This window comes from Castor canadensis, chromosome 6 (assembly GCF_047511655.1).
Source record: "Castor canadensis chromosome 6, mCasCan1.hap1v2, whole genome shotgun sequence".
Classification (NCBI taxonomy): Eukaryota; Metazoa; Chordata; class Mammalia; order Rodentia; family Castoridae; genus Castor; species Castor canadensis.
The window spans coordinates 17005197-17032055 of NC_133391.1; the positions used below are offsets into that span (position 1 = coordinate 17005197).

At 39.2% G+C, this 26859-nt stretch overlaps 1 protein-coding gene across 3 annotated transcripts in view; it reads right to left on the bottom strand.

The window, feature by feature from the left end:
* The window catches only part of Tpst1 (tyrosylprotein sulfotransferase 1), a 153805-nt gene that overhangs the window by 49727 nt on the left and 77219 nt on the right, over nucleotides 1–26859 (bottom strand). For all 3 annotated transcript variants that reach the window (XM_074075779.1, XM_020167395.2, XM_074075780.1), the window contains one exon: nucleotides 15997–16942. In XM_074075779.1, coding sequence (XP_073931880.1) covers nucleotides 15997–16841 — 845 coding nt within the window. In that variant the 5' untranslated portion in view covers nucleotides 16842–16942. The remainder of the gene's footprint in view (nucleotides 1–15996; nucleotides 16943–26859) is intronic.

Here is a 26859-nt window from a genome sequence, read left to right on the forward strand (position 1 = left end):
CTTTGTTTCTTGCAGCTCTGATGATCTGACTGTGTGGTGTGTCTAGTGTAGGCCTCTTGGGTTGATCTTACTGGACTTTACTGAGCTTCTTGAATGTACAGATGGATGTCTTATCAAATCTGGGGGTTTAGCCACTATTTCTTCAAATACCCTTCGGTTCCTTACTCTTTCTCCTCTTCTGAGAGTCCCATTGATAGCAGTCTCTACAAGTTTCTTAGGCTCTGCTCATTTTTGAAATTTATGTTCAGATTGGATAAGATCAATTAATCTGTCTTCAAATTTGCTGATTTCGTTTAGCATCTTCTTCAAATCTCCTATTGGACTCTAAGATGAATTTTCTCTTTCAGTTAACTGCTCGCAACTCCAGAATTTCTATCTTGTTCATTTAATAACTTCTATGCTTTTCACTGATATTGTCTATTTTGTGAGACATTGTTCTCATACTTTCTGTTAGTTCTTTAGATGTGGTTTTCTTTAGCTCTTTGAAGAACTATTCAAAATAGCTGATTTAAAGTCTTTGTCTACAGACTGGAGGTGTGGCTCAAGAGGTAGAATGCCTGCTTTGCAAGTGAGAAGCCTGAGTTCAAACCCCAGTTCTACAAAAACAACAACAAAAAAATAAAGTCTTTGTCTACAAAGTCCAGTCTCTGGACTTCTTCAGGGACAATTTTTAACTGACTTTCTTTTCTTGTTTCATTCCATGTGTCATAATTTCCAGTGACAACTAAACATACTAAACAGCATAATGTACCAACTCCAGGAATCAGATTCTCACCCTCTCCAGAGTTGTTACTGCTCATTTTAATTGTTTGTTTAGACACTCTTCCAAACTGACTCTGTGAAATCTGTTTTGCTGTTGTCGTGATTGTTGTTATGTATGGGCCCTGAAGTCTCTGTTCTGATAAATTAGTGGTTAGCTAATAATTAGACTGATTTCTTCAAGTTCCTCAAACAAAAAAGTCTGTCTTCCCAGAAGGGCTCTGTGTAGGTTTAGGGTACACCGTTAGTGTTCAGCCTGCTACAGTTTAACTCTGCCTCAGCCTTCACTTCCTTGTTGCTACCATGCCACAGGTCTCCCTTGGCATACACACAGTCCTGCCCAGGAACCTGGCCATATACACTCCCAGAAACATGTCAAAGTCTATGAACACCTCATTCTCAGACTCTGCCCCCAGGCTTTTCATTTAGTCTGCTATTCACCCCAACTGCTATCTGCTGGCTATGACAAGATTGTTTGTCTACAGATGTTTTTATTACCTGCAACCCTCCACACTCTCAACAGCTTTAGTAACAGACCAGTTCCAAATCAGAGAAATACAGATGAGGCTTTTGAACCAGTTTTCCAAGGAGCCACCAAACACAGCGAAACAGTTACAATTCATCCAGAATGAGGTCTGTTCTGTTCTCTACAACACCAGAATGCCGGCTGCTATTTCAGTCCCTGCTGATATGTGGGGTAGGATAGGAGATTAGGGTGAATACATAAATTGCCACAAATCTCCCTGTTCTTACTGAGATTCAGTCATTTTTAAGAATAAGCACTCTTCAAGTTGTTCTAGGCCTTTAGCTAATTTTTAGAGTTCTAAAAAAAAAGTTGATTATGATAGCTTTGCCAGGTCTGTTGCTCTTATGAGAGTGCAAAATTCTGTATTTCTTTGTTGCGTCATTTTTGCTGATGTCACCCCAAAGTAGCAAAACTTTTAAAGCCACTTGAAAATGTTTCTCTGCAGCTCCCTAGTAAATTAATTTAGCAAACATTTGCTGAGAATTTATAATGCTGTGAAGCTAAAGAGATAACTATGACAAAGTGCCCTCAAGTAATGTAATCCAATCAGTACTGGATTCTAACTGAAACTTTTAACAATTGTGCCAATGGCATGGGGTCTGGAAACTGCAATTTTAATAAGCATCCCAGACAGTTCTGATACTCACAAATGCTTAAAGAAGGTCTTAGGTTTTCTTCAGTCTTTGCATACTAGGAGTGTTTACTGAGAAGGAGCATAAATGTATCAGAGATTAGAGCAGGAAAGAAGACTTTCAGGACAAAAAGAGTTTCCACTGCAGAAACAGATACACTAACTGCAAGACAGGAAGAAGAGGCACAGGTAACCTGCCTTTCATCTCTGTGCAAAGCAGTCCTGACTCTATACTGAAGGCTGTCAACATTAGAAAAAAGCCTTCAGACTATGCAGATGTCATCTCCTCACAGAAGCCTTCCCTGCACCCTCGTCTTCACTCCCAAAATATGCTTTTCCCTTTCAACCTATTTAACAAGGACAATATTAAAAAAAAAAAAAAATTCCAGCCAGGTGCCAGTGCCTTACGCCTATAATCCTAGCTACCTGGGACACTGATACCAGAAGGATTAAGGTTCAAGGCCAACCCACGCAAACAGTTCACAAGACCCCATCTCCAAAATAACCAGAGCAAAACAGACAGGTGGTGTGGCTCAAGTGTTAGAGAACCTGCTTTGTAAGCATGAGCCCTGAGTTCAAATCCCAGTACCACACACACACAAAAAAACTTTGTGTTTCCTTGTCAGCAAGAAGGTCACTCTTTCCTACTATCATACCTGCCATTATGCCCCAAGAAAATAGAAAACAGACCTTGCTCAGGCTCCTAACAGAATGTGGGAAGGACAAGTATTGACAGCCCTCCTGACCTCTTCTCTCAGGATGAAGTTCCCACTGTGTCAGCTGATGGTTGACAAAGACCAAACTAGAGTTACCTCCTTATCTACCTTGCTTCAGTTTCCGCTTGCACAAACACCCAAGCCCCTCCCTCATGGCTTGAGTCTCCTCTCATCTCCTGTTTGGCTCACCTACAACATCCTCCCCACCTCCAGCTCCTGCACCACAGTGCAGGAAAAGACACCAATGGGAAAGACAGTTGGGCACATGGAAGAGGTTTCTTTGCCCACTTTCTCTAGTGCTGAAATACATTTGAAGAGCATTCTGTTCTTCTTAACAGGCCTGCCCTCCAGGTTGCATGCTTGAGGCCCTGGGTTTGATCCTTAGCTCCAAAAACATGTAAATAGGTAACTTGAGAAAACAAAAACTATTTTACCAGATCTATTCCTACTGGAATTTTGCCAGAACCTCACCAACTTGGGGGAAGGGAAATACCCAATTCCAGCCCCTACAGCCATCCGGTCCCACTGATGTGGGGGAGGGGCAGCAGAGAGGTATTTGAGAAGCTTACAGATTAGAGGCACAACCTCACTAAAAGATTGAAACCTAATTCTCACACCTTATTATCACATCCTACAGGCCTATTTACATGACTTCCTTTTACCCAGTGTATCATGCCTTTCAACAAAAATTAAAGGGCACACTACAAGCAAAAAGAAAAATTGAATAAATAAAGCAAGCACCAAAATCAGATTCAGATATATGGCAGGGCTATTGTAATTATCAGACTGTGAATTTTAAACAACTATGATTAGCATGGAAAGGGCTCTAACAGAAAAAGTACACAACATGCAAGAACAGAAAAATGATACAAGGCAAGTGTCTTAATCCTCTCAAGATGCTAGTAACAAAATACCTTAGACTAGGTAATTTATAAACAGAAGAACCTGTTGCTCACAGTTTCTGGAGGCTGGAAGTCAAAGACGAAGGTGAGGGTCTGTTCTCTCCTTCAAAGATGGCAAAAGAAATAAAAGAAAAAAAAAAAGAGATAGCATCTTCAGGCTAGGGCTGTAGCTCAGAGGTAGAGCACGTGCCTAGCATGAACAAGGCCCTGGGTCCAGCCCCCAGCACCGCAAGAAGACAACCATGGCATCTTCCAGCTTTGTGCTCACGTGATGGAATTTGAAATTAAAAACACAATGCCATTTATGTGAACACCCACAAAAATAAAACACTTAGGTATAAGTCAAATCTAACAAAATTTGTACAAGATCTGTATGAGGAAAACTACAACACTCTTATTATCAGAAAAATCAAAGAAGTAAACAAATGAAGAGGTATTTTATGTTCATGGATAGAAAAACTCAGTATTGTCAAGATACTAGTTCTTTCCAATTTGATATACAGACTCAAAAAAAACCCAATCAATTTCTTAGGGAAGTTATTTTATGGATATCGAAGACCCGATTCTAAAGTTTATGTAGAAAGGTAAAACACCCAGAACAGCCAATTCAGTAGTAAAGAAGAGCAGGGTTAGAGGAACAACTTGAAGATTTAGTAAAAAGCTATAGAAATCAAGACAGCAGGGTACTAGCAAAAGAAAAAAACATGGATGAAACACAACAGACAGCCCAGAAAAAAATGCATGCCAACACAGTCAACTGATCTTTGGAAAAGGAGCAAAAGGCAACACAATGGAGAAGAGTCAATAAAGGGTGCTAAAACAACTGCAAATACACGCACACCCACAGAAAATCTTAATATAGACTACTGTGGTTGACTATTCCAAAGATACACTGTGATTAAGGCTTGGTCCCCAGGGTGGCTCTGGTGGAAATGGTAAAGCCTTTTGGAGGTATAGCATACTGGGAGGCCCTGGGTCACTGGGGCATGATGTATTTCCCATGTGACCCTTTTGAGAGCTCTCATGTGACCCTTTAGGTAATTCTAGCCCAAGGGTTATTACAGAGGGAACAAGCCTAGCCCTGTCCATTCTCTTTCTCTCCCTGGTTTGAGATGCCGTCCCTTGCTTGCTTGATGTGAAGCAACTAAGAGAACTAAGAGAACTAAGCGAATGCCAGGGCCATGCCCTGGAACCTCCAATGATGTGAGCTGAACAAACCTCTTCTCTTTATAAATAACTCATCTCAGCTATTTCATTATGGTAACACTAACCCTTGTTAACTCAAAATGGATCACAGATGTAAATGTCAAGTGCAAAAGTATAGATCTCATTGAAGATAACATGGGACAGAAAATCTAAATGGCTTTGGGCATGGCTACTATCTTTTAGATACAATACCAAAAGCACTATCCATGAATGAAAAAATTAATAAGATGGACTCCATTAAAATTTAAAATTTCTGCCGGGCGCCAGTGGCTCACGCCTGTAATCCTAGCTATTCAGGAGGCAGAAGTCAGGAGGATCACAGTTCGAAACCAGCCCAGGCAAATAGCTCACAAGACCCTATCTCAGAAAAAAAACCCTTCACAAAAAAAAAAAGGGGGGGGCTCAAGGCTCTGAGTTCAAGACCCAGTACCTCAAAAAAAAAAAAAAATCTAAAACTTCTGCTCTGCAAAAGACACTGTGTCAAGAGACTGAGATGGCAAGCCTGGGAGAAAATATTTTAAAAATCGGTGTAGATAAAGGATTATCTAAAAGTATACAAATATTCTTTAACAGGAAGAAAATAAACAACCCAAGTAAAAACTAGACAAAAGACCCAAACAGATACCTCACCACATAGAGAAGGCAAATACCCCTATGAAAAGAGGCTCCACATCATACATAATCAGGGAAATGCAAATTAAGACAGCAATGAGCTCACACTACACTCCTATTAGAAGCCCAAATCCAGAACACTGATAAGGTCAAATGCAGAGAAGGACATGGAGCAACAGGAACCTGAAATCAGCAAAACAATACAGCTAATTGGGAAGACAGCTAGGCAGTTTCTTATAAACTGCTCTTATTCTTACCATATAATCAACAATCATGTCCCTTGGTATTTACCCAAATGAGCCGAAAACATATCCACACAAAGACTGCATGGATGTTTATGGCAGCTTTATTCATAACTGCCAAATCTTAGAAGAATCTAAGATGCCCTTCAGTATGTGCACAGATACAGAAAACTGCAGTATATACAGATTATAGAATATTATTCAACACAAAAAATAAGCTATCAAGACAAGGAGGAATCTTAAATGCACATTACTAAGTGAAAGATGTCAATTTGGAAATGCTATACACTGTACAGTCGCAACTGTCTAACAGTCTAGAAAAAGTAAAACTATGGATACAGTGAAAGTGAGTGGTTGCCAGGAGGGAGAAGAAAGGATGAGTAGGTAGGGCAGAGTGTTTCCAGGACAGTGAAAACACTGTGATGGTGGGCATCAATCCATGTACAGTACCAACCATGTATCTTAATGAAAACTTGGACTTTGGGGTGGTAATGATGTAGCAAACATGGGTTCATCTACTGCAAGAACTATGCCAGTCTGATGTGTGAGATTCTGATGTTAGAGTGGGCTGTAAAGGTGTGTGAGAAAGCATACAGGGAACTCTGGACTTTCCGTTGAATTTTGCTATGAACCTAAAACTATGAACCTAAAACTGCTGTTTAAAAAAAAGTCTATTTTTAAAAATTAAAAGTATATTAATGAGCCAGGCGCTGGGGGCTCTAGCTACTTGGAAGACTGGGATCAGGAAGATTACGATTCAAGACCAGCCTGAGCAAACAGTCTGCAAGATCCCTCCCATTTCCAAAATAACCAGTGCAAAATGGACTGAAGGTGTGGCTCAAGCAGTAGAGCACTTGCTTTGCAAGCACAAAGCTCTGGGCTCAAACTCCAGGTTCCCCCCCAAAAAAAAAAGACATCAATTGATAAGCTCTGGAACAATTTCAAACTATCTCATACATGTGTACGTGAAGAGGAAGAGAGACAAAAATTTTTTGAAAACAAAGTATAAAACTTTTCCAAATTTTATATAAATATAAGACATACAAATCCAAAATGCTCAACATACTGCAAGTAGAAATTACTGATTTTTGGAATACAAGAGTCTATAGAGCATTACAGATTTACAGACTGGAAAATGATAAAGGGTTATTATGAACAGTTTTATATCTATAAATTTTACAAGTTATAATAAATGGACAAATTCCTTAAAAGACACAAGTACCAAAACTCATTCAAGAAATAATTTAAGGCCAGGCACAGTGGGTCATGTCTATATACCCACCCAGCTACTTGAGAGGCTGAGATCCAGAAGACTGAACTTCAACACCAGCACAGGCAAGGAAAGGAAAAAGCCAGGAAAATGTAATCCAAAAGTAAGCCAGGCTTGGTGGTATGTGCCTGTAATCCCAGTTACACCGGAGGCATAGGATTGCAGTCTAAGGCCAGCCTAGGCAAAAACATGAGACTCTTTCTAAAAAAATAACTAAAACAAAAAAAGAGCTGGGGCATGGCGCAAGTAGTAGAGTGCCTGCCTAACAAACTCAAGGTGGTGAGTTCAAACCTCAGTACTGAACGGAAAAAAAAAAGAAAGAAAGAAAGAAAATTACCACCAACCCAGAACTGAATAGAATAAAAATAATCTTCTAAGAAATAAAGACCTTTTTAAAAACTAAGAAAGATTAAGATCCTTAATACAAAATAGGAATTCTTAAGCCCATACTATGCACAAATGTGAGCAAGAAAAACTCAACATAACCCCATCTTTTGGGAAAAAAGAATTGGGAAAATGGGCCACAACAGCCTGAAGACACTATAGGAACCAAGCTCATTATTTTTGACCCTTTTATCTCACCTCTTTGCCCTAAGGGTGGCAATGGTCATGCAGAAATGCCTGGGAACAGTGCAGGCAACTGAAAAGCTAATGGAAATCTACCTTTAGCCAGAATAACAATGAAAGGAGCCTCTGGAAACCAGGGAGCATGGAGAGGAAGAAAGAGAGCAGAAACAAGTTTTCATTAATTTTGTACATAAAACAGTACAACCTCTACTCATACTTGGCAGAGACTGAGTAAGTACAACAAAGGCTTTGAGAACAAAACTAGTACATAAACTGCCACCAAAGCTCCAAACTAATTTACCAATGTGATGAGTGGGTAGGAAAAACCCAAAGCAGCATACCAAAGTCTAATGAAATTGACCTGATATGGAAAACACTATTCAGAGAAGGCTAGAAAACTTGTGGTTTAGAACCTAATCAGCCTAGCAAAATCAGAATGCTCCCAAAGACTTTAGCAGGTCTTGGAGACTCAAAACATAACTTCAAAAATTACCAAATCCAGAGAACCAGGAAAATGTGATCCATGAGTGAGGGGGAATAACAATCAAAGATGTATTGGAAAGAATAAAAGAAGTAATCTGTAGGACAAGCCTAACTAAACATAACAAACTAGACATAGATTGTCTTTTTCGACAATTACAGGTGTCACTGATGAAATATTTATAAAAAATCCTGAATCAAAAATTAGCATATCGAATCTAGAGACAATTATCATTTTTTCTCAAAAATTCAAAGTTAAGTCAAAATTTGAAAATCTTTTAATGTAATTTACATTAGTAGCTTCAATGATTTTTTAAGGTCATATGACTACCTCAACTTGACAAGATTCAACCTCTGAGGTAGGCTACTTCTAAAATGATTCGTGGTAATTCAGTCATACAAGAGACCCTTTAAAGAAATTAAGGGTATGCCTCATATGTCCTCTTAATTAATCACAGGGTCTCTAGAAAGCTTAAGGGCTCTGTCCCTCTGCCACCCATCTCAGAAAGAGCCTAAAGTAAAGAAGGTTTATTTCAAGGAGTTCCTGCCCCTGGAGGAATCTTGACAATACTACATGGGCTGCAGCACTGTCAGGTTGGACTGAAAAAGACAGAAATAGTACTAAATGAAGAGCCCATTGGATTCCAAAATTTCTCCTGGCAGGAGGCAGACTGATAAAACCACACAACTGCAAGATCATTAACAGTTTTCATGAAAGAAGAATGACAAGTCAGAGGCAGAATCAGGAGCCTAAAGGGAGAGCTGAGAATTATTCCTCCTAATCAAGGAACTTCTCACATTTTTCTGGCAGGATTTAAAGAACTGATATGGACCAGTGACACCTCTGTGACTTCTAGTTTCCCCCTTTACCTAGGACATACCTGTTCCACCTCCTATATATTGGATGTAGGGGGTTGTTATGGTTTAGATGAAGTTTTCAAGTTGAAATCGGATTCCCAAACCAGGGAGAGTATGGCCTCATGGGAGGTGCCTGAGTAGGCAGAGCTCAGAACCCTCGTGAACCCCTTAATGCTATTCTTGTGTGTGAGTTCTCACTCTGGTGGGACTGGATTGTCACCCCTAGAAAGTGGGTTGTTATAAAGCAAGTTTTGTATCTTCTGCAGGCACCTTTTGCTTTTCCTCCATGAGTTAATGCAGCACCAGCCCTCACTACTGGTGAGAACTGCCCACTCTTAGACCCCATCTCAGGTGATCTGTCACAGAAAGGGAGAATGGACCGAGACAGGGAAGAGGGGATATTTTTAGTGCCACAGATCTTCAGATTGAAAGAACTATACTCCAGGACCTATACTTAAGGAGCTGCACCGATGAGCTATATCCACAAGTGGACCTGATTTAGATGACAGGATTCTGAACTTTGAACTGACACTGTAATGGGATGAAACTGTGGGGAAAGGGTGGACATGTTTTCTATATGCAAGGCATATAATCACTGGGGTTCAGAGAGAGATAAGTATACTGCTTTGAAATGACAACGGTAGGACTGGGAGTGTGACTCAAGTGCTGGTGCCGAGTTCCATCTTCAGTACCACAAACAAAACAAAAAAGTAAAACCCAGCTGTAAATGGCAACTGCAGTTGGGAGGCTGAGGCAGGAGGATCATAAGCTCCAGGTCAGCCTGGGCTACACAGCAAGACCCTGCCTCAAAAAATAAAATAAAATAGACTGGAGAGGATATGGATCCCTGATGGTATCCATCCCTGATAGATACTCTGATGGTAGGACTATAAACAGTATAAACTCTTCAAAAAACAATTTGACATTTCCCAATAACCCAGCAATTCTATTCCAAAGTGTATTTCCTAGAGAAACTCTTAAGGGAGACACCTTCAAAAATGTACACAGACACAAGCCCCCTCAGGGGTATTTTGTCTCCCCAGGGGACATTTGGCAATGTCTGGAAACATTCTTAGTTGTCACGATTTGGATTGCAGGGGGAGGGGGAGTGGCATCTAGTGAAGAGGAACCAAGGGTGGAGCTAAACACCCCACAAGAAGGAACTACTTGGCCCCAAATGTCAATAGTACTAAGGTTGCAGAAACCCTGAAATCTTGGGACCTCAATGCCCTGAAGCTTCCTGAACATCCCATATAGGGTTAGGGACCTCTTCTTGGCTTTTCCACAGTTCTTGTCAGTGCACTGCATATGAATCTGTATCTTCAACTAGATAATTCGATACTGGGCTCCTTTAGGGAAGAGATCTTTTATCACCAGGGGCTAGCACTGTGCCCGGCAGAGAGAGCCTGCTCTCTGCCTAACCAATACCCAACCTACTCCTCTTAGTGAAAGTAAGCCCAACTCTCAGTTGGGTTCACATGATTAGCTGGAATAAAACCACACCTCCCAGTCTTTCTTACAGTTATATATGGCCGTAAGACTGAGTTATGGTCAGTGTAAAATCAGAAATGATAACAGGAAGCTTCAAGGAAAACATTCTCTAAAAACACTAGATGTTCTCTCTCACACTCACCCCACCTCCAGGCAGCTGCTTAGAGTCTAGAGGAACTGACTGGAGCTCCAACTCAGGCCCTGGATAATGGAGCCAAAAGCTGCACACAGCCTAGCCCAGATGACCACAAAGCAAGACGAACTAGTCCTGGTCCTTCTCCTTTCATATAATGGCCATTATTTGAAATCTTCACTTTGGCTCACTAAAGATTAATAAATGACCTAATATCCTATGTCTCCCTTTGCTGCCAATTGCCATATTCTCCAGGAAAAGTACACATTTTGCTTTATTAATTTACACTCTTGTTCTCTCATTGTTCATGGACATATCTTGAAACACAATGTTTCTCTGGCTCTCTTTCTCTTTACAGCATGTTTTGCTCTGTCAATGTTCCCATATTCATTTAATTCCTTTTCTCCACCTAAGAAGCCACTTTGTGGCTTCAACACAACTTGTAAAGAAGCCACAATGCCAAAAGCATTCTTCTAGGGCAGCATCTAACAGCTAAATCTATACAGCATGGACTACTGCTTTTACAAAGGACAAGTAATCACAAATAAACAGATTTGTTCTCTAGTAACTTCATGAAATGCAGCATTTATAAAATTGTTCTAGAATATTCAATCTGCACAAGCAGAGCTCAGGCAATCCTAAATTACATGTCATTAATTCTCCATGCTTTAAAGTGATCAGAATCACCATGAATAGTTTGCCACTCTCTTAACTGGCTCATAATATTCTTGTAATCCTCAAGTGGATATTCACTTATCTTTCTCTGTTAATCCCGTAAAATATTACAAGAATTTAAAATTTTCAAACTGACAAAGATTCCTATGGACCAAATCTTAGTTAGGCTCCTGCACCTTCTCCTAGGCCATCTTCTGTGTAAAATTCACTTTCGGCAAAGAACCCTGCTCAGCTAGTTTAGCAACAACAAAACACCCAATTCTGTGACAAGGTTTCCCATCTCCATCATGCCCCAGGTCACATCTGACAATTCTGGCCTGTCTTCAGCAAAAATTCCCCTTACACTAATATGGAAATCACCCGATGACCACAATCTGCTCCTTAGCTATAAATTCCCATGTTCCCTCTCAAAAACCATACTGATTGTGATGGTCCTAACTAAAGACCAACAAATGGTGCTTTAACAAGTATTGATGAATAACTTTTAGTTAACAAATTAAATCCTATTTTGAAAATTAAAAAGAAATTTACTACTCTGATGTTAATGAATTATTGATTATTCTTTTTTCTTCCCCCATCTCCATTTCCAAAAGCTTTTCTGAATTATTTCTGTGTAGTTAGCCTTTCTTTGTTCTAAATCTGATGTCCTGTTTTTTCTGTGCCTACATATTAGAAGCTTAAGGTGTCAGTTATTGTGTTCTTATTTGTTCCCTTCTGTTTTTCATTCTAACCTTAGTTGTGTTAACAGTTGCTCTGCAAGAATACACGGAAGGCCTCTCTGAACCGTAGTTGTGATTCCTGCACATATTCTGTTCAAGGGTTGCCCTGTAATTGCTCTGCTTCTCTGGCTGTGCTCTTTTGACCAACCAGCTTGTTACTTGTCCCAAGTAACCTTATATACCATGTGAGTTTAACAGCAGAATCAACTGTTCGCTCTAATAACTTCCACAATCCACAAGAAGAGGGCAATGTGATATAGCCTCAAGCCTTACTTCTACTTCCTACTCAAAATATTTGAGGAGTGGGAGCCTCCCACATTTTTTTTTCCTCTGTGGTGCTGTGGATCCAACCCAGGGTCTCAGGTATGTTAAGAAGTGCTCTGCCATGAGCTACATCCCCAGCTGTTACTTTTCGGAAATAGAAACTGACCACAGAAACAAGAAGTTTCTAACTGAAAATAACTGGGAATCTAAGCAAAGAAAGGGAAGATTAACTGTCATAGTTAACAGGATAAGGAAGGCAGGTCTGTGAAGGCCTTCCCAGTATTGCTATCTTCACGGCTTCTGCATATGTTTCTGGGCCATCTGGGAACATCTTCAAACCTTCCAGGCTGCCTAAATATTTTAAGTACTGTTAAACTAAGTAATACCAAAACAAGTATAGAGATAACTTCTTTTAAACTATGTTCCCAGAAGAAAACTGTTTACACAAAGGGAAAAATGCTATTTACAACTTGGTATAAATGGAGTAACTTTGTTTGTTTCTGCCTCATTCCTGAACTAGCAGTTTTCTAGAGCAGAAACTCACTTCTAAAAGACAAAGTATAGAGCTGAGGGCATGATCAAGTGGTAGAGTGCCTGCCTAGAAAGCACAAAACCCTGAGTTCAACCTTAGTGCTGCCAACAAAAATTCAGAAGACTTGAACTCTAGTCTGGAATCAGTTTTTTTTCTTAGTCATATAGCACTAGATAAATCAATAGCAATAATCTCTCACTCATAAAACAGGGCTGATGATAACCAAACTCTTTTTCTTTGACTAGAAATTATAAAGGGCTGGAGGTGTGGCTCAAGTGGTAGAAAGCCTGCCTAGCAAGGTACTGGCAAATCCCAGTAGTGCAAAAAAAGAGGAACAACAACAACAAAAAAAAAAGTTAAGTATGGTTTAGCGTAGACTCAACCAAAGGAATTCTAGTCTTACTTGTTTCATGTTGGAATTGCGGGTAAGTCTTCCTTTCAAAAATGGGTTCAAATGCCATTTTTAAATTTTGCTTTCAAGTTTTAAAAAACACTTGTACCCTATCAGAAAGATCTGACAATACCAAGTATTGACAAAGATACAAGGCTACTAGAACAGGTCATTTATAGCATAGCTATGTATGAGTGGTACAGCCACACAAGTGATACAGTCCCTTTGGAAAACTGTAATGAAGTATCTGTTAAAGCTTCTATGGTACATACATGAGAGTCTGTGTGTGTGGGTGTGTATGTATGTGAGAGAGAGAGAGAGAGAGAGAGAGAGAGAGTCTGTGTATCATGACCCAGTTCACCAAAAGTAATGTACAAGTACGTGCTTAGCAACTTTATCCATAACGATACAAAATGGAAACAACTCAAATGTCTATCAATGGAATGGATTTTTTTGTGTGTGTGGTAGCTTATACACTGAAATATTACACAGTAGTGAAAATGAAGAAACTACTGCTATTTATACTAACATGGATGAATCGCAAACATAATGTTGAATGAAAGAAGCCCTGTGCAAAAGAATAAATGTGCATGATTTCATTTATATGATGTTCAAGAACAAGTAAGACTACTCCAGGTGACAGAGATTGGAATAGCCGTTTGCCTGTGGTTTGAGGAAGACGCTGATGAGAAAGGATAAAAAAGAAGCCTCTTGGGTGCTGGAAATTTTCAATACCTTGATGTGAATGGTGCTTACACAAGTGCACACAGATGTAAAAATTCATCACACTGCACAATGAATATTTGTGCATCTATTATATATCTTAAACCCTAATGTAAAAATTCATACAGTAGCAAGAATCCCAGAGTAAATGTTGGCAAGTTCTAGTCCTGGTTCTGTGATGTGTAATTCTTGATAAAGCATACAGCCTTACTAGGTCTCCATTCCATACACTACAGTGCGAAGTAAACTCTTGTTCCCTTCTAAAATTCATTAATTTGAAATTTCTATAAATTCCCTCCATCTCTACATTTACCCTAAACATAGTAAGTCTCCTACTGTTTGGCACCAAAACTTAACTTAAGCATCTCTTTGATCCCAACTTGGAAAGCCTGGTAGTCTATTTAGCTTCTTTTATATTAATAGACGGAAGCAGCATCAGAGTCTCAGGCTCAACATACAACCACAGGAATGAAACAGTCACTCCCTGGTATTGTGGGGATGGATTCCAGGATCCCCCTCAGACACCACAATTATCTCTGTATTACTTACAACACCTACCACAATGTAAACAATTGTTATAATGTATTGCTTGGGCAATACTGATAAGTATGTACATATTTAGTACAATTTTTCTGAAAATGGTTGGAACCCTAGGACACAGAGGGCCAACTGTACTTACCTGAAATGGAGGTGATTAAAAATCAGTTGTAGTGTATTATCTGGAAAGAACAATAAACTGCAAATGATAGTAACTAGGGCTGCAATTTTCTCTGGATCAGTAAAGGTATCCTAGGGCCACTATAGTGATGAGAACTAATAATTTCTAAATAATCAATAACAAATCTAGGTACAGGCAGACAGCTGTTCCTTTGAAGTTATCCACATGAAAGATCAATATTTATTATGCAAGTTACATATACTGAAAAAAATCGAGAAGACAGACCTGATGTTGTAAGCAGGGCATACAGGCCCAGTTTTATTTTTTATAGTGGGTATATTACTTTGATAAACAAAAAAGGCAAAATGACAGTAAGATCAAATTTAACCATAACCAATTCATCTTCACGAGGAAACAGTCGCTGACTACCTTAAAGGTGATTCCCATTATTCTCATTCTAGGTACATAAGTCATCAGGTCATCCTATCAGGGCCCAGACAACCTCATCATTAGTTATGAGAAAGGAAACAAAATGCTAAGATCATTTGTTATGAGTGCTGAGAACCGAAGGGACTTTTTATTCATTAAGCTTCCAAATTTTGGAATTCTTCAGCCAAATGTGAGAGACTGGAGAAGATACCTTCATCACACGGGAAAAAAGTGCTATGTGTAGTAAACTGCCATGAATAGCAGCGGCTCACTGAGAGCCAGGCCCAGGTTCTACTTACCGCTTGCCACCTAACCCAGCAAGTCATTGAATCTTCCTGTGGCTTAGCCTGCTTATCTATGAAAGGTAACAAGGCATTCATTATCTCATGACTAAAAAAGTCTAAATGCTTGGAATTCACTAAGTGTTCACTGACATGGGAAAAGCATTTCTGGGTATTAACCTTAATCCACACAAAAGCCAACCATTCTGATTAACAAAAATACCTAGAAATCAGAAATAAGGAGATACTAAAACTGAGTGGTGGACATTAACACCTGAGGTCAGTGAAAAAAGCCTAACTGCCTGCCACCTGGGTTTGCATCTATCAAACAAACAAACACAAAGGACCACAATATACTTGAAGCTGGGCTGACACCTGTAATCCTAGCTACCCCGAAGGCAGAGAGATCAGAAAGATCTTAGTTTGAAGCCAATCCTGGCTAATAGTTTGCGAGACCCTATCTCAAAACCCCTTCACAAAAAAGGGCTTGTGGAGTGGCTCAAAGTGTAGTCCCTGAATTCAAACTCCAGCATCACAAAAAAAAAAAAAAAAAGGACCCACAAAACATAAATGAACAAATAAATTGCATAAATGGAAGGAGATACAATGAACTGGTAGAGAACTAACAACAACAACAACAAAAAACTCTCATCAGTGAAGCTGTATCTATTCCAGAAAAAGTCTGGAGTTTATGTATATAAAACTCCTAAGCCTGGCAGAGAAGCTAAGTGGTAGAGTGCCTGCCTAGCAAGCACAAGGCCCTGAATCCAACCTCCAGTACTGCCACAAAGACAAACAAAAAAAGGGTAAAACTTCTGCACACACACACACGCATACATACATGTGTACATACGTATACACATACATACATGCATACACCTTTACTAGCTGAATATAGGGTAAAAATTTAAGAAACGTAGTTACTACTCACTTTGACAGAGACACTCCCCCAGCTTTCCCAATCATCTCTTCGTGGTGCAATACTGAGTGGTTCCACGGAATGTGGAGGAACTTCAAGAGCGTCCTCATCCACCGCTCAGGATGCAAGACGAGTTGTTCATAGTGAACCATCATGCACTTTTTATAACCGACTTCCATACACTGGTTGTACATGGTCTCTATGGCACGATTCCACTTGGTCAAACAGTCCCTGTAGCTGTTCAGGTCAAATCCAGCTATAGTAACTTTTCGAGAAATCATTGAATGTACTGATGCCCGGCCATCTCGGACCATCAGGAGAAATTTGGCATTGGGGAATAACCTAGCAAGGTAAGTTAAGGATTTCAGGGCAAACGGATCTTTATTACATAAATAAGGGGCTGGCTCCCCGTGCTTAACAATGACTTCTAGTAAAAAGGCTTGCATGGCAGAATCCAACACTTCATCAGTGACACCAGCCTCATCCAAGCGGATCTTCTCTTTACTGGACCGTGACCACATCTGCTTCAGGGCCAAGATTCGAGGAATGACCCTGGTTTCCTCCCCGCAGCGAATGTCAGGGTGTGCATCCAGCATGGCCCTCATGAGTGTGGTTCCACTCCGAGGCACACCTCCAATAAATATTAAAGGCATATCTTTGTGATAGGCAAAGGTTTTGTTGGCTTTGATGTCCAGGCCAGTTCGCACAGAAGTCTTTGGGCTCTCCAGTTTGACTGGCTGGCTACGTTCTTCTATTCGGTGATGGCATTCCATGGCATGCTGGCCCAAGTAAAACACTGTCACAGAACTAATCACCAGGCATGCCAATAGTAGGTTCTGCTTCAGTTTTCCAACCATCTTGATGTGGTTGTCTTGTTATTAGGCAGATATTTTGCTCAAAATGGTTTTCAAGAAACGTTCAGGCCATGGAATTTCTACTTCAGAAAGGTGGTCGACATCTAGTAGGAAAAGGAAAAAGTTATTTTATCATCATGTTATGATTATTCACAAATTAGCCACCCGTTACCACCTCTGCACCTTAACCAGGAAGAAGGTGAAATGGTCTTGGATGCTCTGATATTCTTAAGACACAGCACAAAAATGTGAGCAAAATAAATAAATGCTTATAATCAGAAAAGACTTTGTTTTGTTTGGTTTGACTTGGCTTGGTTGGTTGGTTTTGTTTTGTTTGTTTACATATGGTGATTTTTTATTTCTGTATTTTTGAGACAGGGTCTTGCTACCTAAAACTTGTAATCCTCTTGCCTCCACCTCCTGAGTGCTGGTATTATAGTCATGCACCACCATGCCCTGCCCAGGAACAGCTTTTCTTAGTGTAACAAATCTGAAGCTATGTATCTGGCAATGAATGGAAAAATAAATAAAAGCTATTTTTATCAGCAAGTCAAGCAAATACGTAATATGCCCAAGAATGTTTGGAGTCCAATCTAAGTCTACTTATATTCAAATTTGCTTCATACCCAGACATTATCTCCACATTCTGCTAGAAAGACAAATTACAGAAGAAATATAAAACACACTTCCAAATCTTTGACAAAGATTCTGTTTATTTGTCCCATAATTTATTGAGGTTCTATAGGCCAGGTGCCTAGCCTGACTGAGGACAGCAGTATGGGACCTGTGCTCTCAGAAAAGTCTTCTGGGAGACAGATGTGGAAACAATGACAGGAAAATGTGATCAATGCCCCAACAGGGACAATTTGCATAATGAAGGGCACGTGTAAGTCCACCTGAGGAAGCTATAAAAGCCTTACAGAAAATGGGAGGGAGGGGCATTCTGAGTCATAAGAACTGTGCAAAGCACAATGGCACGACACAGCACAGCACAGTAGGAAACAGGAGAGCTGAAGTACAGGGTGCTTATGCATAAGTGACTGTGACTTAGCCCTTGCAAGGACAGATAAGATTTGGACACACAAGTCACTCCAAGCTACAGATACACTATGATCAAAGACATGGGAGTGGAAGTAAATATTTGAAGAAATGTAGGTCAACATACAAATGCTGCACATTTAAAGCAGTGCAATTCACAAAAGTCAAAATACAGAATCAGCTTAGGTGCCAATCAACTGATGGATGGATAAAGAAAATGTGGTACATGTATGCTTTGAGCTTCACCCATGCCCACATCTATTGGAAAAGGACAAAAGCCTCATGATCCCAGATGTGTGAGCACAGGCATGTTCCAGCATTGGCTGTCTACTGGTCACTAAGCTATAGAGACAGGGAGTCAATATCTAGAAAGCCAAGCTTAAAAATGAAAACTATTAGAAAAGTACATACATGCCTTACTTAAATATGGGAATTCTTTATTTAAAAGTTGTTTTTATATAAGAAAGTATATGCCAATTGTTATATATAATAACAATACTTTAAGAAGTGTATGTGCATGTGATGTGTAGCAGGGAGGGAGACCAGAAAAGAAACAGACAAGTTTGTGTTCTGATAATGTTGCAGGGAGAAGGGATGACATAGCAGAGAGATAAAACTTAAAGAACTGAAACATGAAGAAGCTCACATAGCACTGGGGGAATGAAATAGCCAATAAAGTCACATGCAACCATATACTGGTTAAGCTTTGCTGTTTGCTTCTGTAACATGCTTGCAAGGATATATAAGGTGAGACCTCTTTGTTCTCGGGGCTCAGTCTCTGGACATGAGTCTGCTGAGTCTGTGCTGGCACAATAAAATGTTGCTTCATGCTAACCTGCCTCAGTGTTCCATGTCTCAGCTTGGGATTCCTGCAACAGTGTACATACATATACACTCACGCAGTAATATCAGCATACATTTATATTAAATGTCCACCCAAGGCAATTTACAGAGACAGAAAGCAGATCACAAGCAAGGATTTAGCTGTAAAGAGGCATGCTGTGACTTTCTGCAGTAACTGAAAATGTTCTAAAACTGGACAGCTGTCAGTTGCACAACTCTATAAAATCTAATAAAAATCACTGAATTGTACTCTTACAATGGGTGAGTTTTATGATATATAAATCACACCTCATTACAGATGTTTGGTTTTTTTAAAGAATACATTAATAGAAAAATATTTGAATAGTCTCAGTAGGATACACCAGCCAAGATCTGGTTTTTGTTTATTCATGCATTCTGTCCATTTGATTTATCTGAGCACATATTAATATGCCAGACATTGCATAAAGCTTCAGTCAAGAATCACAAAAACTAGATTGGGACTAAAAGTTTTACTTAATAAGAAAAGACTAGGAAGAAAAAAGCATTAGTGAAGATAACTGGTAGCACTACAGCACTGAAATGTCTAAACAGAAAACTGCATCCACTATGTGAAAGACACACTTAGGATGCTATCCCAGTATTCCATCTAAAAGGCATGGGCAGCAAGAAAAATAATGGCAAGAAAAGAGAGTAATATAGAAAACAGAGAATTAAGGCTCAACCCTAGAGCAGTAACATTGTGATTGACAAAACAAAAACTATATTACGAGTACAAAAAACCAACTTCTTAAACTGGGAAAAAAATACTAGTCTATAGAGCTGAGGCCTATGTTTCAACCAAAACAAATGACGATAGATCCAGTCTGGACATATCCTGGCAACGGTAAAGATGTGGGGATTCATTCTGTAGGCTCCCAGACAAAAAGAAAACAAGGACCAAAATACCAAATAACAAGCTGGCATTAGATGTCCCTACAATATTAAATACTTGTCCTCTGGTTTCCTTGTACACATGTGTGTGTGTGTGTGTGTGTGTGTGTGTGTGTGTGTGTGTATCTTTAATATGTATTTTATATATTATTTATTTATTTATATATTCTTTTGCAGTACTGGGGATTAAACCAGGGCCTCACGCTTGCTAGTCACTTAAGCCATGTTCCCAGTCCTTTTGTTGGTGTTTTGTTTCTGAGAAACGGTCTAGCCAATTTTGTTCCCCACAATTCTCCAAGAAGCTGGGATCGCAGGCACATCCACAACATCCAGCTATATTTCTCAAATACACTACAATGAATGTGAATATTAAGGAATCAATACTTTGAACATTAACAGGAACAGTCTTATAAAATGGAACTTAAGCTGCAATTTGAAGGATTAGTAGGATTTAGGTAGAATGAAGTAAAGAGCATTCCAAAGAAAAGTAAATGGATATGCAAAAGTGCTTGTAATAAGAAGGCATTACAAAGCTTTCAGAAGCGGGAAGTAGGTCAAAGTAGCTACAAGGCCAGGGGCAAGACAGAAAGTGAATGAGAGATGAACCTGGACAGAGGTTGGATCAAGATAGGGATATGAAATTGTACATAATCAAATGGAACTGATTTAAAACTTTTAACCAGGGAGTTGGTCTAATTCAGGTTGATTTAATTTGGGTTTATAAAAATCTCTCTTTAGCTAAAACAATCTTGAAAAAAAGAAAAGAAAGTTGAAAGACTCATACTTTCTAATTTCAAAACTACAAAGCTAAGGTAATGAAGATGCTAACCTAAAATGATCAATAGAAAGACAGACTCTCTAAGCAAAGAGTTTATTTGGGAATAACAGGAATTGCAATCCAGTCAAGTGGCAGACCACAGGCACATCCAAGAGGGTTGAGAAAAAGGGGAAGCTTGTAAAGACAAAAAAGAGAAACTCAGGTTGCCATTTTGCAATAATGACCAGTGGCTCCAGGGGTTTGTTGAAAGAGCTGACATTAGCTCCTTGGTGGAGACAGCCATTGTTAGGCAACTGTCCTTGTCAAGTGGTTAATTCCCATTACAGGCATATGTGCATGAGGGCCCCTCCTTCATGACCTCCCAGCTCCATTTTGTTAGTGTTTGACACTAGTGACTCCATTTTTGATACCAATTAACTTTTACAAAGACAATGTAGTACTAGCACCAAAGTAGGTATTATAGATGAATAGAACAGAATTGTGAGTCCAAAAATAAAACCCTGCATTTATGGACAACAGTGTGAAGACGATTCAGGGAAGAACAAGCACTCTTTTAACAAATGGTGTGGCAATAACTGAATATCCATATACAAAAGAAAAAACTGGCTACCTACCCTCATACCATACACAAAAATTAACAAAATGACTATACATCTAAATTTAAGAACTAAAAATGTAGACCTCTTAGGAAAAAAAAAAGACTTGTAAATCTTTGTGGCCTCTGGTTTGGCAACAGTTTTTTAGATACAATATTGTAAGTTGCAAAGACAAAAATAGATAAATTGGACTTCATTAAAATGAAAAGGTTCTGTGCATCAAAGGACACCACCAACAAAGTGAAAGACAAACCAAAAAGAAATAATATTTGTGAATCATATATTTGACAAAAGACTTTTATCCAAAAAATATATCAAGAACTTCTACAACTCAATAGTAAAAAGACAACCCAATTTAAAAATGGGGAAAGGACTAGAAAAGACATTTCTCCAAAGAAGATATAAAAAGGCCAGCAAGCACATGAAAAGATTCCCTAGTTTTTAGGAAAACACAAATCAATACCAGTAAGATACTTTGATGATCACAGGATGGCTACAATCAAAAACACAGACAATACGAAGTATTGGGGGAGGTGTGGAGACATGAGAAACTCTGTTAAACTGCTAGTGATTGAAAAGTGGTGCAGCACTTGAGAAAACAGTTTGCCAGATGCTCAAAAGGTTAAACAGTTACCACGTACCTGAACAATTCTCCCTGAGAGGACTTTTCACAAATGTTCATAGCATTCTTGTTCACAGCCAAAATACAGAAATAACCAAAATGTCTATTAACTCACAAATGGATAAACAAAACATAGTACAGCCACACAATGCAATATTATTCAGCCATAAAAAGGAACAAATACATGGATAGTTTTTACAATATTTCAGCAAATAATAGAAGCCATTCACAAAAGACCACACCATTTATATGAACTGTCCAAAACAGCAAATCTATAGTTGCCTAGGGATAGGAGGAGAAATTTGGTGCCACTTTTCTTTGTGAAGTGATAAAAATATTCAAAAAAAATCTAGATTGTGAAAAATTTTATGGTACGTTGATTATATCCCAATATTACTGTTGAAAACCATGAAACACTACATAGAGTGGCTAAAATACACAACCCTGACACTATCAAGTGGTGATGAAGACAAAGATGAATGAACCCTCGCCCCCTGCTGCTGGGAAGGTCTGCAGAGTTTGGTAGAGCCTAACAGCCATCCACTTCCCATGTGCATCAACAGTTACACTCCTGAGAATTTGTCCCAGTGAAATGAAACCTATGTCACACAAAGCCTACACAAGCATCCCTACAGCAGCTCTCACCCCAAGAACCAGAAACAAGCCAACTGTCCCTCAATGGGTAAATTTAGATAAGCTGAGATGCATGCACTGCTGGCACACTACCCAGCAATAAAAAGGAACAAACTCCTACCACATGCAACAACCTGGCTAAATCTCAAAGGCATTATGCTGAATGAGAAGCTAGTTTCACAGCCACATGAGGAGTCCCAACTACTTGGGAAGCTGAAGTAGGATTGCTGGAGTTCAAGGCCAGTAAGATCCCAATTCAAAAACAAACAACTTTCTACTGTAAAACATGAAAACTATGTCATAGAACTGTGTACAAAAAGACAATTTTACTATATTGTAGTTTTCCATTTTTTTTAAATCAAGAAAAATTTGAGGGGAAAAAAAATGGATGGCTGCCTCTCGTGGGAAACACATGGGGGAAGACAAAATCAGGAGAGTTTATGAACCTAAATCTTCCAGTTAGTAATGTTTCCGACCAAACATCATTTAGTGAAGAGGAGCCAGTAGTGACAGGAACACAGGAAGTGAGTAATGAGCTCTACCCAACATCCACACAGAAATGATCCTAGAAAAATAATCTCACATTTTCTCTTATGAGCACTTAAATGAAATTAAAGAAACATTTAAATCTGAACAAAGCAAACTAAACTCACACAGTAAAACAAAGAGAAGTACTTGTAAAGAACTCTAATGACTGATTCCATTTTAGATAATTACACAGGAATGACTAATACATTCCATTTGTTTTAGAGAACTTCATGAACACGTGTGATAGCAGAGAAGTAATCACAAAGAAATTACTCTAAATTGCTAAGGCTTTTTGAAAAATTTTGTACTATCCATATTTTAAATTACATTTAACTTGCCAACTTCTGATACCTGTCAGAATTCAGTAAGTGACAAATGACTCAGCTTCTTTCAAAAATTACCTAGAAACAATTTAAAAGTCAATTGTAGGTTGGATACTGCTCAGTGGTAGTGCTTGCCAACCTCCCACAAGGCTCTGGGGTAAGTCAACTGTACAACCACAAGATAACTACCTCTCTGAAATCAGAGACACAGGATAGTCACCAATCAAAACTTAACAAGATCAGGGCTGGGGTATGGCTCAAGTGGTAGAGCACCTGCCTAGCAAATGCAAGGCCCTGAGTTCAAACACCAGTACCACCACCAAAAAAAGAAAAAAAATTAACAAGACCCATGTCTAAGCTACTAATGCAACAACAACCTCCCCCTAAAACACCCCACATTCACAGTTCTGAGCCAATAACCTACCCCAACTCAGTTCCTCCTAAAGTGCTCTCACAACATAGGTCACAAACAAGCCATCAATTCTACATGGACATCAGATGGATGTCCCTGATTTAATTCAGTTCCGACACTGTCTATCTAGAGGCAGCATCAGATCCCACAAGGTGAGGGTCCACACCCACCAGCTGCCCCCACATATGCTCGCATGCCAATCTTAAATCGTGCTTCCGACCAAGTAGCTATAAACCCAGGTTCCCAAAACCCCACCCCATCTCCAGTTTCACTGATTTCCCATAAAAACTCTCCAAACTCAGGGAAGCATGTTTACTGGTTTATTATAAAGGATAATAGAAAGGATACAGATAAGGGATACATAAGCAAGGCTATCTCCAGGTGTGTGAGCTTAGTTATTTGGAAACTCGATGAACCACTAGAAGTTCTTATGAAGATGTCCTTGCATGGGCATGACTGAAGTGTGGACAACCATGTAGATGTGTGATTAGACAAAAATAGCATCATCTAATGCTAAGAGATTAAGTGATAAATAAACACAGTCATGCCTCCCAATCACTTACTCCAGGGAACGGCGCAGACTCCACTCCTAAAATTGGGGGGTTGGGGGTCCTCGCCACCCACTATCAGACAGGGAATGTTGGTATGGCCAGCTCTAAGACAATGACTTTGGGAGGAAAAGGAGCATAAGAAAAAAGGGCAGAAGGTTAGAAAGACTGTTACAGCAACTAACATTATAGCAAAAGACTTCTTTCCCCTTCACTGCTCTAAAGCTCTTCTGAAACTGCCTTAGGAGCCAAGGACAAAAGGCTGAATATGTTATTGTTCTGGTCATTTAGGAAATAACAGGGAGTTATGAGACAGGAACCACAGACAAAAACCAGGTATCACCCCCACCCAGCCCAACAATAAAATAAATTTAAAAAACCCAAGTATCATAGTATCGTGCCAGAAAAATACATAAGACTAAAACTGTAAGTTATATATTTTTTTATTAATTTCTTTTGGTTTGGGGACAGGGTCCTACTATGTACCTCAGGCTGGCCTCAAACTGGAGATTCTCCTACTTCTATCTCCTGAATGCTGGGATTACATTCATCTTCCACCATACTCAGCTGGAAAGTATTAAAAATTCATTTGTCCAAGTCCAAAAACATACTTGTACGTCATTTTAATGCCTGCATAATACTTCACTAGAAGGATTTACCAACACTTATCTGGCCAATCCGCCACTATTATTTACTTGTTGTTTTAAACAACACTGTGATAAATGCTCTTGCATGTAAAAACATCTTTGCACATACAATTTTCTTAAAATTTTAGAAGAACTGCTAGGTCAAGGAAGGTGGTGTGTACAAATATTAAAATATTTAATTCATATTTGATTCATCTCTTTCTCATACCCTATATCCAATTCCGATCACCTCCCTCCCCCCAATTTTCTATTTGCTCTACCTCTAAAACACAGTCAGAATCTACCCATCTGTCAACACACCTTCTACTTCCCATAGTATGGTGCCTAGGGTTACTGACAGGTTCCTTACTTCCACTCCAGTCCGGGAATCTGTTCTCAATTCAGCAGCCAGAGGAGTGCTTTGTAAAACATAAAGATCATGTCATTCCTCAGCCAAAGCCTGGTTTGTTTGTTTTTTTAAAAACTGTCTTTAAGGGCACTTAAGGAATAGCTCAGTGGCAAAGTGCCTGCCTAGCAAGCACAAACCTCTGAGTTCAAACTCTAGTACCACCACCACCAAAAAAAAAAAAAGAAAAACACAAACCAAAACTCTTTAAAAAGATTTAAGACAGGGGAAGGGGTGGGAGACTAAAGGAGAATGGTGGAGAGGGTGAATTCAAGTAGGATATATTTGATATATTGTTAAGAACTTTCATAAATGCCACAATGTATCCCCACTCAGCACAACAATAATAATAATAATTAAAAAAAAGGTTCAAGACATTCAACACTAAATCTCTGTTAAGTTTCTCAGTTTCTTTTTTTTGTTTCTGCCAAAAATCCTTATAGGCATCCAAAAAGTACTGCTGATTAAGGTCAGGCTTATAGAGCATCACCTCAAAATAGTAGTTCATTGTTCAAAGTAACTGAACAGGCACCTTTTTTGTTTAGCTTTTTGAGATAAGAGTCTTGCTATGTATTCCAGGCTGGCCTAGAACTTTTCAAGAAGGTGCTTCTTAACCTTACAGGTTTCATGAAAACTCAAATAAGGCAATGTCATCTATACCAAGGAACAATTTAGGGAGCAAGAAAAACTTGCCATATATTCCAGAATACTTGACAGTGTCAATGGACATAATTTGGGGTGATTTTTTTCAGGTCTTCCTTTCTATTTTATTTTAAAATAAACATTGTCTCCCCTACCACATTTGGGAGGGGGGTATGTTATACAGCTCCTTAAAATGTTGGAAAGTATCCCTTGTAAGGGATACCTTGTAAGGGATACTAAGAAGGAAAAAAAAGACTTTGGCTTCTCCAAAAACATTCTCATTACTTTTCACTAAGCTTCATTTTCCCTCTTTGGATGTTTCTTGACTTGGAATCAGTGCTAAAGTGGGCCCTGAAACATCTAGGTACAGGGCTCTCATTTTATAGATACAAACTGAGTTTAACTGCACATTCTGCTCACCACTTCTCTAAATCTTACCTAGAGAAAACCAAGGCCATTTTTTACCATATGGTTTTTTGTTTGTTTGTTTGTTTGTTTTTAACTCAGGGCCTCACACTTGCTAGGCAAGTGCTCTACAGCTTGGCTTGAGCCACTCCACCAGCCTCATTTTTATCTTGTATAATTTACTTACTCCAAAAGATTCTAAACTCCTGAAGCCCAGAGACTTCATCTATACCCTACCCTCTATCATAGCATGCTTGGCAGAGCATCAGCTCAGAAGGTACAACTAAGCCTCCAAAAAGCATCAGTAACTAACCAAACCAAGAAGTACCTTTCTCTAGATAATAGATGCTGCACAGCTTATGGTCTCTTCTCATACCTTGTGTTAGAAATATCTTTAAGATACTAGGGTGTCACAAGAGAGAGAGAGAGACAGACAGACAGACAGATGACACAACTCAGAAGTCAATAGGCAAGACAAAATTTACTTCTGAAGGGTAAGCCACAGACAAAGAACAAACACACTGGGCCAGAAGTCACTCCACTTTAATGTCTAAAGTAATGCTGCCTCTCCCCTGGACTGAGCAGGTTTTGGGTTCACAGTCTATACAATTGGTTAATTGGAAAGGGGACATCAGGAGGGAGCTTTGAAGACAAAGAAGTTTAAAACTTCAGGGAAGCAATAACTATTTTAAGTTATCGGCTCTGGAAC